This window comes from Protopterus annectens, chromosome 3.part0, assembly GCF_019279795.1.
Source record: "Protopterus annectens isolate FY-2018-M chromosome 3.part0, PAN1.0, whole genome shotgun sequence".
NCBI classification, from domain to species: Eukaryota; Metazoa; Chordata; order Ceratodontiformes; family Protopteridae; genus Protopterus; species Protopterus annectens.
In genome coordinates, this window is record NC_056731.1 from 260,774,833 (window position 1) to 260,792,744 (window position 17,912).

Consider the following 17,912-nt stretch of genomic DNA (forward strand, 5'->3'; position numbering starts at 1 on the left):
GGAAAAGGATATATTTCCTCATCCCCACAATCATGCTGCTGGACAACAAACGCGTTCGATATTTTCATTTTCGATGGTTTGGTGGTTTGCTGAATGTGTAGTTTGGCATTTATGTGTCGACGGAGTTGTATTCGATATACTGGCCGTTCGAGGTAATAATATAGACCCAAAATAATGATTGCAGTAATGTGTTATGCTTTGTTGCTCCTAGACAGTACACTGCCTTTACACACGCTACAGTAACTGTTTTGTACACCTATGAGGTCTGTGAGAAAAGTAAAAGAAACAATGACCCCACTGTCCTCAGCCCAAACAAAATCTGTAATGATCTCATGTGCAAACTTTTATGGGTTGACAGTAATGAAAAGTAAAGAAGTAACCAACCCCCCATACCCATATAACCTACAGCAACTTTCTGTACACACACATCTGGGTAGGACTGGTTTCAGAATGGGTGCAGTTGAAAGCAGAGGCTATTATCAGCTTTATTCTAACAGGGTCAGCCCCTTTCAGATTAAAGGACGTAATCAAAAACTTAATACAGTTTTTTCTCATTTTTCCCCAAACAGCAAGAGCTTTTGTGGGCCCCTCACACAATCAAGCACTCAAATTAGTCACTCCGGCCTGCTGATCTCTCTACTGCTTACCTTGTTTATGTTCATTATTAGCTTTAGCCTAAAAGGGTCATACCAGAGCCCTGTTCAGGTTAAAGAGAATAATCAGGAAATTAATACATTTTTCCTCATTTTTCCTATCCATCAGCTGCTTTTGTGGGGCCCCCACACAGTCAAGGATTATTAAGGGGCCCCCTTGGAGCCCCAGGTATTGCAGGTATCTAAAGCTGGCTATGTTGTTGGCTTTAGTGGAGAGAATATCCACCAAGCAGGGTTTAACCAACCTGGAGGCACTATGTCAGTGGTAAAATATTGAATGGGATTGTGAAGTCTGTTACTTGATAAAACACTGTTAAAATAATCTGAGAGATCTTTGAATTTTAAAGGCGATATAAGTAATTTATAGTTATTACCCACCTGGTTTATTAAGTATACACAATTGTTGCACTAGCTTTTGTTAGTTTGACAGACATGTTGCAAAATATCAAGATAAGATAACTTGCTGTGATTGTGGGCCCTCCAGGAACAGGGGGCCCCAACAACTGCCGGCTTTGCTGGTGCCTAAAGCTGGGTATGTTAATACAGGAAGTACATGAGCTCTAGAAACAGCTATCCTTGTATGATAATTGCTTTTGTTTTTTTTTTTGGGTTTTTTTTTTTTTGGTTTTTTTACTCTATACACTTTAAATATTTTATTATATAGAATCAGTGATAGTCACTCTGTAACATGTTATAATTAAGACAGAGAAAATGTTTCATCCCAGAATAGAAAAGGAATTCTAAAGTTTTGGTCCTGGTCCATCATTCACATACACAGTGTAATAAAATTTCAACCAATTGCAGAAGGACAAATCAACCTTCAAGCAAATCAGATCGTTTGATTTAAGCCTACCTGTACATGGAACGGTGCCAGTGTTTTATAAAAAAAATAGTTATGCTTTTAGCAACTTGCAAAAATCAGATGTTTTACAAAATAATGCTGTCTATAGTATACAACAGGCGAAGTTCGCGTGTTGCAGTGTAAACACTATATTAAAATAGCGCTACGTATTAATTTTATAGAAATACCTGTTTTCACAGGTAAGGGGTGGGGTCTGAGATTGAGAACCTGTATAAATTGAATGTCTCAAACTTAGACAAGCTACTTCAAGTTCCCAGCACCCTCCCAGACAGGTGCAAGAGCAGGTGCTGCTATCGTAAAAGGTAAGTAAAACGATTCTTTGCTGAACGTAAGGTGCTGATAGATGAAGAAAGTAAGCTTTCGTCCTGAAATATCAGTTTTACTAGGGTCCAGGAAATGCTCTACGTGCGTGGCAGTTACTGCCCTTTTTGGTTGCTGAAGAGTATCTGGAAGCTGAAACAATATTGCTGGACTCTTTGTTAAGTGTACTGTTGTTTTTAGAGCTTCCCTGACCATTTCATTTGTTGTTAAGTTGCTGAAGTATGTGTGTCGCTTAGTAAAAGTTGAAAAGTAAATGCCTGAATCGATTCGGAGCCATGCATATTTAAAACTTACATCAGAATAAATACAGGCACGGGTGCATCCACTTCTAAAGAACTACACATGTGCGTATGTTATGTAAACAAAATAGGCTATCACTTGTTAATGTATTTTCAATTTTAGGCTGTGACTGGATCAGTGCCTGCGTGACAACAAAAAGAGCAATGGCGAGACAGAGCGCTGTGTCCTTTCTGCTCCTCTTGCTGGTGGCAGTTTCGTACCACAACATGGCTAAAGCCAAGGAAACAACAGCCCGGGGTGCTAAACATGAAGCCCCGAAAAGGGAAAAGAGAGTACCCCAAACTTTATCTCGAGGTAAGTACAATTTTGGGTGGTCACTAAAGATCAATAGTTGCAATTTTGCAAATGCTTACTTCCTCAGAAAAATGCAACATTTCTTCCAGGGTAAATATGGAATCCCACCAGTCCCATAACAAATCTGCCAAAGCCTCACTAAACAATAATTTGTCGATCTGCCCTGCAGACTTACAATAGATAAGATTTTGAAAATATATGTTTTAATGATTAAGATTTTTTAAAGGGGGGGGGGGGGGTTATGTTTCGCCAGACTGGCGTTCGGGTTCCCACCTCTTCAAATGCCAAGGTTGGACATTTGTATGGCAATAAGAGGTTTTGCAGAACAATCCATGCCCATGTCTAGTACAAATGACTGCGTTTAACTTTTTTTTTGCCAAAAATATCATTATATAATTTAAGTTGTTAATGCTGCTTCATTGCCAAAAATATAATTTTTATAGAATTTAGTTGTTAATGATGCTTCCTATAATGTTTATGTGTTTCAGTTTTAAAATGTGTTATGCGACTGTCCAAGAAAGTTTAAGTACTATTTGAGTTAAAATTTTACTGCATTTAATTTTTCACAGTACACGAACTACCCAAACAGAGACTGCCCTAAGAAAAGGACAGATGATAGCACTGCCTTGAGTTGCTTAAAGAAACTTATCAGGGTCTGCCTTGCTAAGGTTTTAAAGCAGTTAATCAGCATATAATTCATGCACTACTTAATGTCTCCTTATTTTCACTGGTTCAGTTTTACTTTTTTTAACTCAGTTTTATTTATTTGTTTTTTTCAGGCTGGGGAGATCAGCTGATCTGGGCTCAGACGTACGAAGAAGCTCTGTTCAAAAGCAAGACTGAGTAAGTTTCCGCGTGGTGCGCAGGTGACTCCCAAATTATGGTGTTTAGGGAGAGGAGTTTTTCACTGGGGACGTTAGTTTTTGGTCCTAGCAACGGGTGTAACGTGTATTTCGCTCCACCCAGTAACTTTTTAGTGAGAACCCAGTAGATAGTGTGTGTGTGTGTGTGTGTGTGTGTGTGTGTGTGTGTGTGTGTGTGAGAGAGAGAGATTTTCAGTCTTAAGAGTTACCCGTTAAACGCTATTCCGCATGGAAAGATTTCTATCGCACAATCTTTTTTAAACACATTTTAAAAATAAATCATATTGAAACTTGAATTTAGCCATAGTGGACAGTTGAAAGGTATGCAGGTAGCATTTCACATTTTGAGAGTGAAAGTTGGGAGCTGTGACTGAAAACAAGAGACAGATTAATAGACTTTTGTCTGTATTCAACATTTTAAATATGTATTCATGTACTTAGTTTCAGGATTCAAAGAAGATCACCCTCAGGGATGCACTTATCTTAAAAAGTAGACTTCAGCTGCAGCTATTGACTGCAGAATCCACCAAATGTATTTATTTATTTTTCCTTATATTTTGCTATTGTTTTCTTATGTATAAGTCACACAACTCAACAGCCTTAGTCCAATGGTAACCTAAAACTTAAATCTGTGTCCATCAGGTAAAGACTAGTGATCCAGACTGGTAAATCATCAATATATGCAGAAGGTAAAATTATTCTATTTATCTGTCTGTTTAATTATTTAATTACTGCAGTAAAATATGTGTGCAATGTAGGACTCTATTACGATAGTTCATCAACATAAATAAGTCTTAGAATGCACTTAGGTTTAACATGTAAATTGTAAGATTATCTGTAAAACTTACAGTTTAATACATCTTAACTTTAATCTGACCACTCAACATCAGCATTGAATATTTTCTTAACAACCCAGTTTAAAATTATTCAGAGCTGTAATTGTCTCTGCTAGGCTGTTAGAACAATAGTAAATTTATTTTTCTCAAAACAAAACTGCCATTTTACTAATTCATGTTTTAATGAATTATCCTCCATTACTTTAACAGAAGGCATCTTCTTGTAGCCATAAGCTTCCTTCATAATCCTTCTCTGTAACTTGTAACTCGAAGTACTAAACGTTATAGCAGGAAAAACTGAGTTATCCAAACTCTGATTTCAACAGTTTCAGAACTGAGGTCAAACATTAATGTCATGCATTACAGTTTATAATGCTTATCCATTTGTTCTCATTCATTACTCAGATTTCCTGCATAAGCGAATACATCATCTACTGCTGATAATAAATGCATTTTAAAAATAAATAATTAGCAAGGTCCCATATACTTAAATGTGAAGCTAATTTGGCTGTGTGGTTATTATTAAAATATTTTTATTTTATATTTGAGATGTAACACTGCATGCCATCAGTTCTGTCAAGACAGTCATCTTTGTAGAATAGCTCTGCTGGCCAGCAAATTTCTTGTAGCTTATTAATACTTGGCCTAGAAGCTAAACAGCATTTTTATGTTTTCTGCAGACCGGGAAGGTTAAACAGTAATGACAGAAAACATCCATCATTCATTACAGACCCATATATATGTTTTGCACTGTGAATTACTAAATTAATTCATGATTATTTTATTTATTTATTTGAGGGTAGCTGATCTGGACCAGGTCTTTCTTCAATCTTCATCTTTCACCGCACTGTTGCAATGAAGTTAGAAATTAAAATACACAATAAACATATAGATATTACTATTGCTGCTCTACATAAATTATAATGCATTTATTTGATTCTTAGTTCTCTTATTGTTTGTGTGTGTGTGTGTGTGTGTGTGTGTGTGTGTGTGTGTGTGTGTGTGTGTGTGCGTGCGCACATGTTTGTGTATGTTTGGAGATTTGGGGATTTGCAGGATCTGTTTGCAGTAGAGTAGAACCCCAAATTCTGATAACATTTAAATGTTTAGATGGAAGCTAAGGTTAGTGGTGCCACACTTGCTTTTCTTTTTCTCTGTTGTGTTTTGTTGAGTTTTGTTTCCACAAGCAGCAGATGCTTTATCTTGGTGCTTTCAATTTGGTTTATATTCTCTAATGTTTATCTTTGTCAAGACAGTCTCACTCCTTGCCATTCCTAATTTTCAGCTTCTTCTAAATGTATTAGTAGTCTGCAACTTAGTTCCCCCAGTTGAGGCCTGCCTTTCAAGTAGCAACCTACTCTACAAAATGCAGAAGACATTTTCTTGTGACATTGTGATCTTTATTTCTTAATTTGCAAGTAATTCAAGGGTTCAAGACTTTTGGCTACTGAGCCTCTCCATTAATCTTGAATTATTGTGTATTTTTTAAGTGAAGCTTACTTCTTTCTCAGTGTATATAATATTATATATATATATATATATATATATATATATATATATATATATATATATATATATATATATAAAACAAAAGTCGCATGCCCTAATACTAAATGGTAGTGGTGATCTGAGCTTATATCATTTTGCAGAATGCATAGGTTCATAGGTGGGTACTAGGCCCATTCATTAATTAACTGAGCCTCTGTCAAGCAGAGCCAATGAAGTGATGTTTCTTTTCCAAATAGACTGCTTTAACTTGCATCTCTAGAGGCAGTATTTGGAGATGATGAAGTTACTAACATTTTCTAAACCTTAGATGCCATTGCTTTCATAGTTGTTTTTAGATTGCATATTCTTTTTTAGAGCTGTACATATAAATGGCCATGGTGCAACTCTTACTGGTTGGTTAATCAAATTACATCACACAGTTGATAGTTCCAGTTTGTTATGCCCCAAAGTAGAATGAGTTGTAAGTAATGTAAGACAAACTATACAGTCTTGGATTGAAACACCACAGTTGCATATACACATGCCGTGCACACACGCACACACACACACACACACACACACACACACACACACACACACACACACACACACACACACTCGCTCTGCTTCTTGACAAATGTAAATATACGCTTCTCATCTTGGAAATATGCAGAACTGGAATTTGTAGCTTGCTCAAGCTGGTTTGCATTCTCTCCCGCAACCTTTACGATATGTTCTAATGACTGAGCTATGCCGTATACAGAATTGTTGGAATATAGTAATTGTGTTTCTCTGATCTTAAATTTGCTTTAACAAACAAGTTATATTATATTATCAGTTAAAGGACAACAAAATATTTTATCAGAATAAATTAACAAAAAGTTATAAAAAAAAAACTGCAGGTGTCATAAATGCATAATGGATCATGGGAGGCAGATATTTATTTTATTTTTATTTTTTAGTGCTCTTCCTAGATACTTAATTTCAGTAACCTTCAGATAAATTAACAAGTTCTGATCTCTGTGAAAAAAAAAACTCTGGAAATTTACATTCAGTCATTTGGTTCAATGTATTTACTTTTCTTATAGCTTTCATCTCATTCTTGTCATTAATATGATACTGCACTGTTTATCATTATGCTACAATGGACATCACCATGGTATAACATTTAAAAATCCATTAAGTTGCAACTGTACCCCAAAGCAGAAACAAAAGTATACACTTCATTGTAGCTTGCTGTTATATGCAATGTTACTGTGCCCAAGAAATCCTTTTTTTTTTTTTTTTAATTTGTTACACCTAAAACTGAATGTCATACTGCCGTGATTTCATTTCCTAGCCAAGGCTTCCTTATTTCAGAGTTCAGTCCGTGTCCTCATAAAATTATATCAGAAAGGCAAGTTATTTTTTTTTTGTCATCTTATTTTCTCATTTACAATGGGAGTTCTGAAATTTATCTTTGTCAATAGTGTTTTTCCATGACGTTTTTATTTTTGATATTGGCTATCCTTTAAGCAGAATTTATGGTAATTTTGTATGTTAACTTTGTAAAAAGTATTTTGTTCAAACTCAGACTTATACAGCTAAACCACACATTCTGATTAATGTATGAAATTGTTCATCTATTATTGACAACTCACACCTATTAAATCTGACCTTTTAATTGGCCTTGTAACTAGAGCACTGCGGCTATAACTAGTGACCTAATTTGTTATTTTTCTTAAAACTGTAGCTGTCTTCAATGTAGCTACCTTTCTCCCTACTCCCTGATTTATTTTAACTAAAGGGTGCTTATAGAACATAACAGATGTTGTGACAAATTCAAGCAGGAAATAAGGTTTCACAGAAAACAAAAATGACCCACTGGCATGGGAGCATGGCATCTGCCTGCAGTGCTTATAACCTGGGGTCATTTAATGACATGGAAGGATAAAGGGTTAAGCAAGGTGATGGGCTTTGGCAGCCAATGGCTAGCTTGCAGCCCTCGGAGAGTGTAGTGTCTCTTCTCACTGTACTGCTGTCCAGAATGGTAAAATGTCTCATATATTCATGCATACAAGAAGGGTAGTGTAGGCATAGTGGAACATTATGTACAGGAAAATGCATATATAGAGATGATACCACTGCATGCTTGCAGGAAAGTGCATGTGTGCATACCAGTGCTTACTTGCAGGAACATGCATGTGAGCATATCATACCATTGCATGCTTAAAAAAAGTGCATCTGTGTAAATCATACCATTGCATTTTCACAAGAAAGTGGTTGCATGCCAGTTACACCAGTACATACTCACATGAATATGCATGTGTGCAGTTCATACTATTATATTCTCTGACCATTATAAATAACAGCACATATAGAAAAAAAGTCCTGCTACAAGAGAAGATGACACTGTACAGGAACTGGTCAGTCTCTTTCCTGTCTCCCCTAGTGATGAACAATTTCTGAACCACCTGTTGTCCCAAGCTGGTGGACCTAGTCTGTGAGGCTAACCAGCCAGTCTAAAAGGGAGATCAGAAAACTGAAGAAGAGGCACTGGTAGCAGATGGTCAAACCTGGAGTGTAAAAAAGTGGTGTACAGACAGCCAAAAGAGTGGTGCAGGCAGGTAATTACCGCCCCATAAGCTTAACAAGTCTAGTCTGCAAAGCTATGGAGAGGATCATAATGGAGCTCATAAACAAAGATATAGGGGACTTGCAGACATTGGACCCGACCCAGTTTGGCTTTGTCAAGGGAAGATCATGCCTTTTGAACTTGGTCGACTTCTTCGAAATAGTCACCAAGGCCATTGATGAGGGAAAGGCAGTCCATACAGCCTACCTTGACCTTGCAAAGGCTTTCGACACAATACCCCACTCGGGTATTGTAGAAAAACTTACCAGCTTAAATGTAAACCCATATGTCACAAGATGGGTTGCAAACTGGCTTAAGGACAGAACCCACAGGGTTAGAGTTGCTGGCGCTGTGTCAGACTCCAAGCCGGTCACAAGTGGTGTCCCACAGGGCTCGGTCCTTGGCCCCTATTGTTTGGCATCTACTTCTCAGAAGTACAGGCCAACATGGGAGGACTTTGGCTGACAAAGTTTGCAGATGACTGCAAACTGGGCGCCATAGTGGAAAGTGCATCGGACACTGATATCCTTCAGAAGGGACTCACGGAAACAGATAGCTGGTGCCAGAGCCATGGCCTGAAGTTAAACGCCAAAAATGTATAGTCATACCCTTCGGGAAAAACAAGGTAACCCCAAGCTACCATATAGGTGGCAATCCACTAAGCACAGAAGAGGTTATCAGGGACCTGGGGACCCAGGTTGACAGTGGCCTTTCTTTTGACACTCACATTGCTAAAGTGGTTAGAAAGACCTTCTACATTGCCCACCTGATCATGAAGGGATTCACATCCAGATCTAGTGAGGTCATTGTTCCCTGTACTCTTCACTTATCAGACCAATGATCGAGTACAATGCCCCATTCGGGATGTATCTCACCCGACATCTGCAGCAATTGGAGAGACCCCAAAAGTTCCTCACCAAAAGGATAAAGGACTCCAAAATCTGTCATATGCTGCCAGATTGAAGAAACTCCAGCTCTATTCAGTCGCATACCGTCTGCTCAGAGGTGACATGTGCCTGACATACAAGGCCATGTCCAACCCGGAATTAATGGACATGCTCCACCTCAAAAATCCAAATCCACCAAAACCACTAGAGCAAGCGACTTAAACCTTAGCACGGATATAAATAGGACGTGCTGGAGGGATAGATTTATCACTCAGAGACTCCCTATGCTGTGGAATAAAATCCCGGTCCATGTGAGGCAGAGCACCTCGCTGACTCTGTTCAAGAGAAATCTAGACCTGTGGATGGGAGATCGTAGGTTTACCCCGGGAATCATCTCTGGGTCACTGCTGGACAGAGGCACAACAAACTAATGGGCACAGTATTTTTTCATATAAGGGGTGGCGTAAGCCACAATAATTTGGGCTAGGCTTATAAATGCCTTAGGGCAGATAGCCTAGTATAAACCTATGAACCTATGAACCTATGAAATATTTAAACTGTATTACCATTGTACATACCAGTCTTGCAGTAAGGGGGGTCTGTTTGCAGCAGAGCAGAAACACAGATTCTGATATTGCATAACATTTAAATGCTTAACTAGCAAGCTAAGGTTAGTAAGGAAAATCACTTGCTGATGAAAAATATGACACTAGGGAATTTATCCTTTACCAGTTATTTAACATTATGCTTCAAAGGTATGTGTCACATATAATGAGCTCAGAGAGAAAAATATATGTATAAACCTTTCAATACATTATCTTTAAACTTCTGTTGTTCCCAAGGCATACACAGAGAAGTATTTTCCCCTGAGAGATGCCAACTCCTGTTACATAGCATATTGTACTGCCCTACTAGCCTCTTGTGAAAATCTAGTCTGTCTGAAGCTTCAGGACTGCACAAACTAAAAAAAAAAAAAAATAGCATAATACTGTCTTACTCAGACATATTTCCTCCTTCGTGTGTGTGTGTGTGTGTGTGTGTGTGTGTGTGTGTGTGTGAAGTGGTTTTCAAAAATCAAGCACTTTGATTACTTATTGTGGGTGGGCAAAATGTGTTCAACACAAGCTAAACATGAAATCTGCCCCAACCTAAGGAAATCCATTCCACAAGTGCAGTAATACATATTGGGTTAGAGATGGTACCATGTGCTTTGTGTTTTCTTATAAATTTACTCATGCGAATGTATGCTGAAGAGGGTGGATGCATGACAAAATGCTTATCTTTGTGACACAGTGGTATTAACATTATCATTTTCTCTGATTAACTTTACAGAAACAAACCACTGATGATTATTTTCCATCTTGATGAGTGCCCACATAGTCAAGGTAAGGGGGCTCCTACAGAAACAATATGTTATGCTATGCATCTCAGAATTAATTTCATATTGAATGTGTGTGTGTGTGTGTGTGTGTGTGTGTGTGTGTGTGTGTGTGTGTGTGTGTGTGTGTTGTGATGCATGACTATTTTTACTTTATCCTAATATCACTGGGATGTTAAACATAATTTAACAAATTATTTCTCTTATCTATTCCTTTACCAGCCTCTCCAGTAAAACATTTTGTGTCTTTTCTGTACAGTTTGGCTGGCTACCTACGTTTCCTTTTTTCTCTTATTTTATTATCATTATGAATTCAAACAAATCACCAAATATTTATGTGTAATGTATTTAAACTATTTACTGTATATATTTAAATATGGACTCAGTATATTGCCAGTCATTAAATAAGAATAATATATTTCAGTATGTATATATACGTATATTGCAATAAGAATACTCCCCGGTCATTAAATGTAATGAATGTGCTGTGATCAGTATACTGTCCAGTCACATAGTATAAAAAATGTAATACAGTCAGCATGCAGATATTATATATGAAGAATATACTACAATATGCATATATTACAATATGCATATTGCCCAATCATTATGACAGATATATCACAATAAGCATACTACTCATTTATTGAATATGAAGAATGTACTGCAACATTAAAGGTAAAAATGCATATGTTGTACATCAATTTAACTGTATAATGTGATGTAAAGATACATGAATATGTTTCTGTTTTGTCTTTTTTCTGCTAGCTGATGTCATGCCAAAAAGATAATGCAAAGTTAATGAAGCATTTCCACTCATAAAACAGATATTATATGTAATTATTTTTGTAAATATGGTAACAAAGTGGTACAGTGTTTTAGCAGTTACGTCACATCACTTGCCTCTCCATTCTGTTTATGGATGATTTGCTTTCAGTACGGAATAAATATAGTTTCACATTGTTCAGCTGGGGTTTCACTAGGGTCTCTGATTTCAAAAGTGAGATTAAAATATGGCATCAGACATTTTTCCAAAAATGGCCAATAACCCTTCCTGGTACCTCCTGCATATGGTACTGTACTCTATAACTGCCTCTGAGGTAGCTCTTTCTGAGAGAGAAAAGGTAAATACTTGCTTTCTATTCAACAAACCAAGTAGTTGTGTTTATTTTTTCCTATTCAAAACATTTTTCAAGGCACAGTGTTCCATTACATCTAATTCAAGCAACTAAATTTTAAAGGAAGAAATAAATCACGTGTCATGTGAAACAAAATCATAAGATGGACAGAGTAGTAGTTTACTGTAAAATTTTCAAATAGTTATATACCATATTGTTCTGCAATTTTACAGACATATAAAAGACATATGCAGTAATTCAGCAACTTGCAATACTCTAAACTGAGGTTTTATTTCCAGCTTTGAAGAAAGCGTTTGCTAACCACAAGAAAATCCAAGAACTGTGTGAACATTTTATTTTGCTAAATCTTATGGTAAGTCTCTGTCTGGAATTATGTTTATATACCTGGAAATTAAATTAACCTTAATGAAATATGCATAGAATTCATGAGAAGCACAAGTGACCATACAGCTTAAACACTGGAAATGTGTTACAAACAATGCTTGCTTCCAGAGTACATGAAATGAGACACTGGTGTTAATGTTATGATTCCCACAGACTAGGAAAAATAATTGGGTTAATATCACCATCTGTCCTGGTAATGGGTTTATAAAGTATTTCTATTTTGGCAGAATTAATGCTTGATTTTGCTGAACTTTTCTTATTTAATTTAGATTTTATTGTTTCAGACATGAGTAGCTATTGAACCTTTTGTAGCGCTGTGAGTACTGTAATATATACCACTTCTGCATTGCTAGCATTAATATAATTTATCTAGCTCACCTTTGCTGTAAAACTATAAATCAGTCTGGACTTATATTAACTGTTTTATGATGTTAATATGTAATTTCTTAAGTAGTTACTCAGTAGCATGCTAGAGTAGGATGAAGATTATAATTTATTCCATGAAGAAAATTCAGTATAGTTGGTTAATACCCTGCTGCCTTATATTATGTTGTGGCCAGCATACCACTGATGAAGGTCGTCAGACTGTTCAATAAAATTTAATCCTGTAGAATTACTTATAAAGTTAGCTCCATGTTTTACTTTAAAATTGTACAAAATACCCTAAGTAACATGCATTTCTTAAGATATCTTTACTTGGGTGAAAATGTATTTAAGTGGGATTTTTATGGTAATAAATATGAAATGTGATTATTAGTTAACATTAAAAAAAAATAAGTGAAATGAGAGTCATGTTGTGCTGTTCTGCCAAAAAAAGAAGTTATGTACTCACCGTAATGTTCCAGCTGTGTTGTCCATTTCCATTCTTCCTCAATTGATGGGCTCAGATCCAATCCATCGGATCCAACTCAGCTGCTGCTAAAGCTTGTGGCAACCAAGAACTCTCGAGCTTCTCCCTTACTCATAATACACCAACCCCAATTACCTCAGATCTTGTTTGCTGACTTTAGTAGACAGGCATATTCATATTTAGAAAAAGAGAAGGCCATATCTGGAGCTTAATATAAAGCACAGAAATGTCCTGTAACCACTCATTCTTCCAGAAGTTTTCATGGACGGAGGTTGGTGGTAGGGCAATTAAAGAATGAAAATGGACAACACAGATGGAACATTATGCTGACTGCATAACGTCTTTATCTGATGACATTCATTTTCATTCTATCCTCAAATGGTGGGACAGAGTCCCTAGCTACCTAAAATCCAGGGTGGACTCAATGAAGGATATTCCTGAGCACTATTGAGCCAAGTGATAGTCTACCTCTGGAGGCCAGATCCAATTTGTAATAAGTAATAAAGGTATGGGGAGTAGCCCAGGTTGCACATATATCGTCCATGGACAATCTGGACTGAAACACTGAGGATGTAGCCATGGATCTAGATGATTAATATCTTCTTCTTTTGGCTTTTCCCGGTTAGGGGTCACCACCATAGATCACCTGTCTGCACATGAGTGGCAGTGGAGTTTTTATGGTGTTGAGCTGTCAGCCCGGCGCCCAACCTTCCACTGAAGGCACACACATGCATGCACTCATGTCTAGGGCCAGTTTTGTTATAAACAAATGAAATACAGTCAGTTACCCATCTGGATAATGCGACTTTGGCAACTGGATTTCCCAATTCTACTTCTGCAAATGAAACAAACAATTGGTCAGATTTTCTGATGTCTTTTGTTCTATGTAGGTAGAAATGTAATTGTCTATGGACATCCAATAAATGTAATATGTATTCACCTTTGTTAGCAAATTTAGGAAAGAATATTGGTAAATCAGTGGATTGATTGATATTAGTTTCTGACACCATTTTAGGAAGAAAGGAAGCATTAGTCCATAGTGTAACTGTATCCTTGTGAAGAATGAAGTATGGTGATTTAGAGGACAAAGCTTGAGTCTCAGTCTGGGAGAGGTAACAGATGGCAGATTATCTTCCAAAGTATTTAAGGTCACATGTAGCTGTTGGTTTGAAGGGGATTTAGTAAGAGCCTGCAGTACCAGATTCAGGTCCCATGGAGGAGTAGGTTCTCTAAAAGGAGGTCTTAGAAGAAGAGTGCCTTGTAAGAATGCTTTGCTTAATTTATGTGTGGCAACAGAGGAACCATCAAAAGCAATGTGGAAATTTGATATGGCTGCTAACTGAACTTTAATGGTTGAAGAACTAGCCCCTTCTTTAAAAAAAAGATGGTGCAAAAATTAAATAATGCTAGGTATGGGGGCTGAAAAGGGTTCAGTATTAGATGAGCCCAGTGAACAAACCTCTTCCATTTGCTGGAATAGAGCTTTCTGATAAGGCTTATAAGAAGATAAAAGTATATGTCAGACAAGTGAAGAGAGCATAGGTGTCTGACTATTAGTGGAACTGGAGAAGCCAGGCAGTCAGCCAGACATTGGTTATGTTTGGGTGGATAGTGGCTGTTGGGTGAGACAGGAGGTCTGGAGTCAGACTGCAGAATCCAAGGTTGGTGAAGCAAGAAAGGTCAAAGGAAGGGAAACCAAATTTGTCAAGGCCAGTAAGGTGCAATGAGGATGACTTTGCTCTTCAATGTGGCAGCTTTCTGAAGAAATTTCGGAATTAGCTGTTTGGGTGGAAAAGTGTAAAGTAGACAGGGGAATAATCATAAATAAAGTAGAGAATCCCTCGGTCATTCCCCCTGTGGGGGGATTAGGGCAAAGTAGCTGCTACATTTGTTTGGCAGGGAGGCAAAAAGATCACAGCAAGGCTGGGCCCACTGGTAGAAAATCATTTCTTTGGCATTCTTGTTGAGGAACCATTCATGAGGTACAAGAATGTACCTGCTCAATTTGTCTGCTATCACACTGGATTTCCCTGGAATGTACATTGCTATGCAAAAGTGGTTGGATGAGATCGCCCATTGCCACACTTGTGTACGATTTAGTCCCTCTTTGTTGATGTACCAAACTACTGACATATTGTCTGTCTGTATTGCAGTAGTCCCTAAGTGGAGAGTATCCTGGAAGGCCACCAATGCTAAAAGCACTGCTCTCATATGGAGGATATTGATATGCAAATTGGCCTCTGTGGGGGACCAAGTGCCCTGGACTGTCTTCCCCAGAAAATACCCCTCTCCCCAAGCTGGAAAGCATTCATTGTCAGTATGACTTTGGGCTGAGAGGGAATAAATGGATGGCCTTGTAGAACCTGATCTGACTGAATCCACCACCTGAGATAGGTGATTTGTATCTGATAAGACATGGACTGGTAAAGTATTGACCACTGTGTGGTTAGCATCCACTGCAGAATTCTCATGTAAAATCTGGCTAAAGGTACTAGTATTATCATCACTGCCATTGATCCTAGAGCTTGAAGAATCAGGCAGTCTGAAACCTTGGTACTGCACATTATTTTTCTGACCTGGAATCTTATGGTCTGAACTCTTGAGGATGGTAGTGAAACTGGGTCTATATTATTTCAGTGAATGCTTAAAATAGCCAGCACTGTTTAATCATCCCAATAAAGTCAAAATCCCTAAATCCCAAACGCACAACAGCGATTTTTTTTCCCAGGGAAAAAATCACTGGGGCATGTTTGAAACTTTGCCATTTCCTCCACTGTAGTGCGATCCCAGAGTTGGTATATTTAGGTAGGGGAGTGTAGGAGCAAAGCTCCCCACTTTATTTTGGATTTGGATTTTTTTTAATATCGAGCAGTGATTTTTTTTTTTTCCCTGGAAAAAAAATCTCTGTTCCATGTGTTCAGGATTTAGGGATTTCGACTTTATTCGGTTGATTAAACAGCGTTCGCTTTTTTAAGCATTTGCTGAAATAATATAGACCCATGAAGCTGTGGTTGACTTTGTGTTGAGGACTGCTCCTATGAATTCTAGAGTCTGAGTTGGTTGTAGTTGAATCTTTATGTAGTTTATGGTTATCCCCAGAAGAGAGTATATCTGAAAACCTGGTCTCCTGCCTTATCAATTGATGCCTGGTCATAGCAGAAATGAGCCAGTCATCTAAATATGGAAACACCCAGAATCCCTGCAGTCTCAAGTGAGCTGCTACTACTGGCATGCATTGGTAAACACCCTAGGGGCTGTGGTGAAACTAAAGGGTAGAACTCAGAATTAGTAATGACTGGCTCCCAGCAGGAAGTGTAAATACTTCTGGATCACCTGTTTATCTTTATATGATAGGTCTGCTGAGCACATCCAGTCATCCTTGCCCAGGAATAGGAGAATGGATTGAACCATGACCATCTAAAACTTGGTTTGTTTTAATGAATTGTTTAAGATACTAAGATCCAAAGTTGGTCTCCAATCCTCTGTTTTCCTTGGCACAAAAAAGAGCCTTGAGTAAGTTCCAGATTCTATCTGGTCTAGTGGAACCTCTTGGATGACTCTTTTTTTCTAGCAGCATTTGAACTTGAATTGCTGCTTGTTCCCTCTGACTAGGTGGAACTTTGGGGAGTTTTCTCAAGTTCAGAGAAGGAAGAGAAAAGGAAATTATATAGCCTATGGAAATAATTTGCTGCGCCCAAGTATCTTTTGTTAAGTCTAGCCAAGCTGTCTGCTGCAGGGATAAACGTCCCCTGACAGTCTCATTTCAGGAGTGCTGGTAGGGTTTTTCAAAGAAAGACTTTCTGGACCCCTGGTTTTGCAGGCTACCTCTGCTGGGGGGCATTGTCATGCATTAGAGTTCCCTTCTCTGGGGAACCTCATCCACATGTGTCTTGGAACTAACCCTAAGACTTCTTGACCCACATCTTTCACCCACCTCATTGATTCCTAGAAAAGGAACTTTGAGGGATCAAACAACATATGCCCATGACAGACAGGGTCTTTCCATCCTTTTTACACCTGGATAGTGTGTCCTTCACCTTGGGGCCAAACAAAGACATGCCTTCAAATGGAGCATTGATGAATAAGGAATTGAAGGTCTCCACAAAATCACACAAGCACATCCAGGCATGCCTCCTAATGGAAATGCCTGAACTCACTGCCCTTGAGGTTCCTTCTGCATCATTTTAAACCAACCTCATGGAGGAATTAGAAATGGATCACAGGGTAGCCAACTGAGAAGTCACCAATGACTGAAAGTCATCAGAAACAGCTCCTGAGAGGGTATTCAACAACTCCTTAATCAAATACATCTGAACTCTTGTAAAGTGTGCCAAGTAATTCAGAGACCTTAGATCATAGGTCACTGAAGCACAGTCAGGCTTCCCAAATCAGTCCATCACCAGCGACTCCCTGTTGTGGGGATGGACAGTGGAACTCTTTTCGGCTAGTTCCTTTTTGGTGGCTGCTGCTACAACCATGGCATCAACAGACACCCCTTTTCCCCAAAACTACTTGTTCATGGGTGGTGCCTTAATGTTATCTGGTCTCTGAGGAATAGGTTCAGTAGTGTCAGGTTCCTTGTTCACCCACTGAGAAGTCAACTCAATGAGCTCATCAGCAGGCAGAGTCACCCAGGAGGTAGATGGGCCAGTACTGAAGGCCTTCGGGAATACATACTCTTCAGACAAAGGGTTGCTGGGTGTCCAGACACCTCTCTTGTTTAAGGATTCCAGGATGTCACCAAATGAGATCTTCAGAAGGTGACTGTGTGGACCCATTACCTTCATTGAAGTCTGTATCATCTGTGATAGGCTCCTCTGGTGAGTCTAAGTGCTTCCTCTTGCATGTCTTCCTCTTAGGGACTTTTTCCATGAGATGATTTGGAGAGGTATCAGAAGAAGAAATTAAGATTCCCTGTGTATAATTCTGGGGTCTTGCTACTGGCTGTCCATGCGGAAAGATTTGGTGAGAAGCTGAATGCTGAGACATCAGGGTTCACTATCTAGGATCCAAGTGGGTTGGATCCGTGTGTTCTGTTGAGAC

General features: G+C 38.3%; 1 protein-coding gene across 1 annotated transcript in view; it reads left to right on the top strand.

Moving 5' to 3' along the window:
• The first annotated feature begins 1,674 nt into the window (after window positions 1-1,674).
• The window catches only part of AGR2 (anterior gradient 2, protein disulphide isomerase family member), a 39,280-nt gene continuing 23,042 nt past the window's right edge, over window positions 1,675-17,912 (top strand). The window contains exons 1-5 of the mRNA XM_044064739.1: window positions 1,675-1,817; window positions 2,239-2,430; window positions 3,210-3,273; window positions 10,451-10,503; window positions 11,914-11,987. Coding sequence (XP_043920674.1) covers window positions 2,280-2,430; window positions 3,210-3,273; window positions 10,451-10,503; window positions 11,914-11,987 — 342 coding nt within the window. The 5' untranslated portion in view covers window positions 1,675-1,817; window positions 2,239-2,279. The remainder of the gene's footprint in view (window positions 1,818-2,238; window positions 2,431-3,209; window positions 3,274-10,450; window positions 10,504-11,913; window positions 11,988-17,912) is intronic.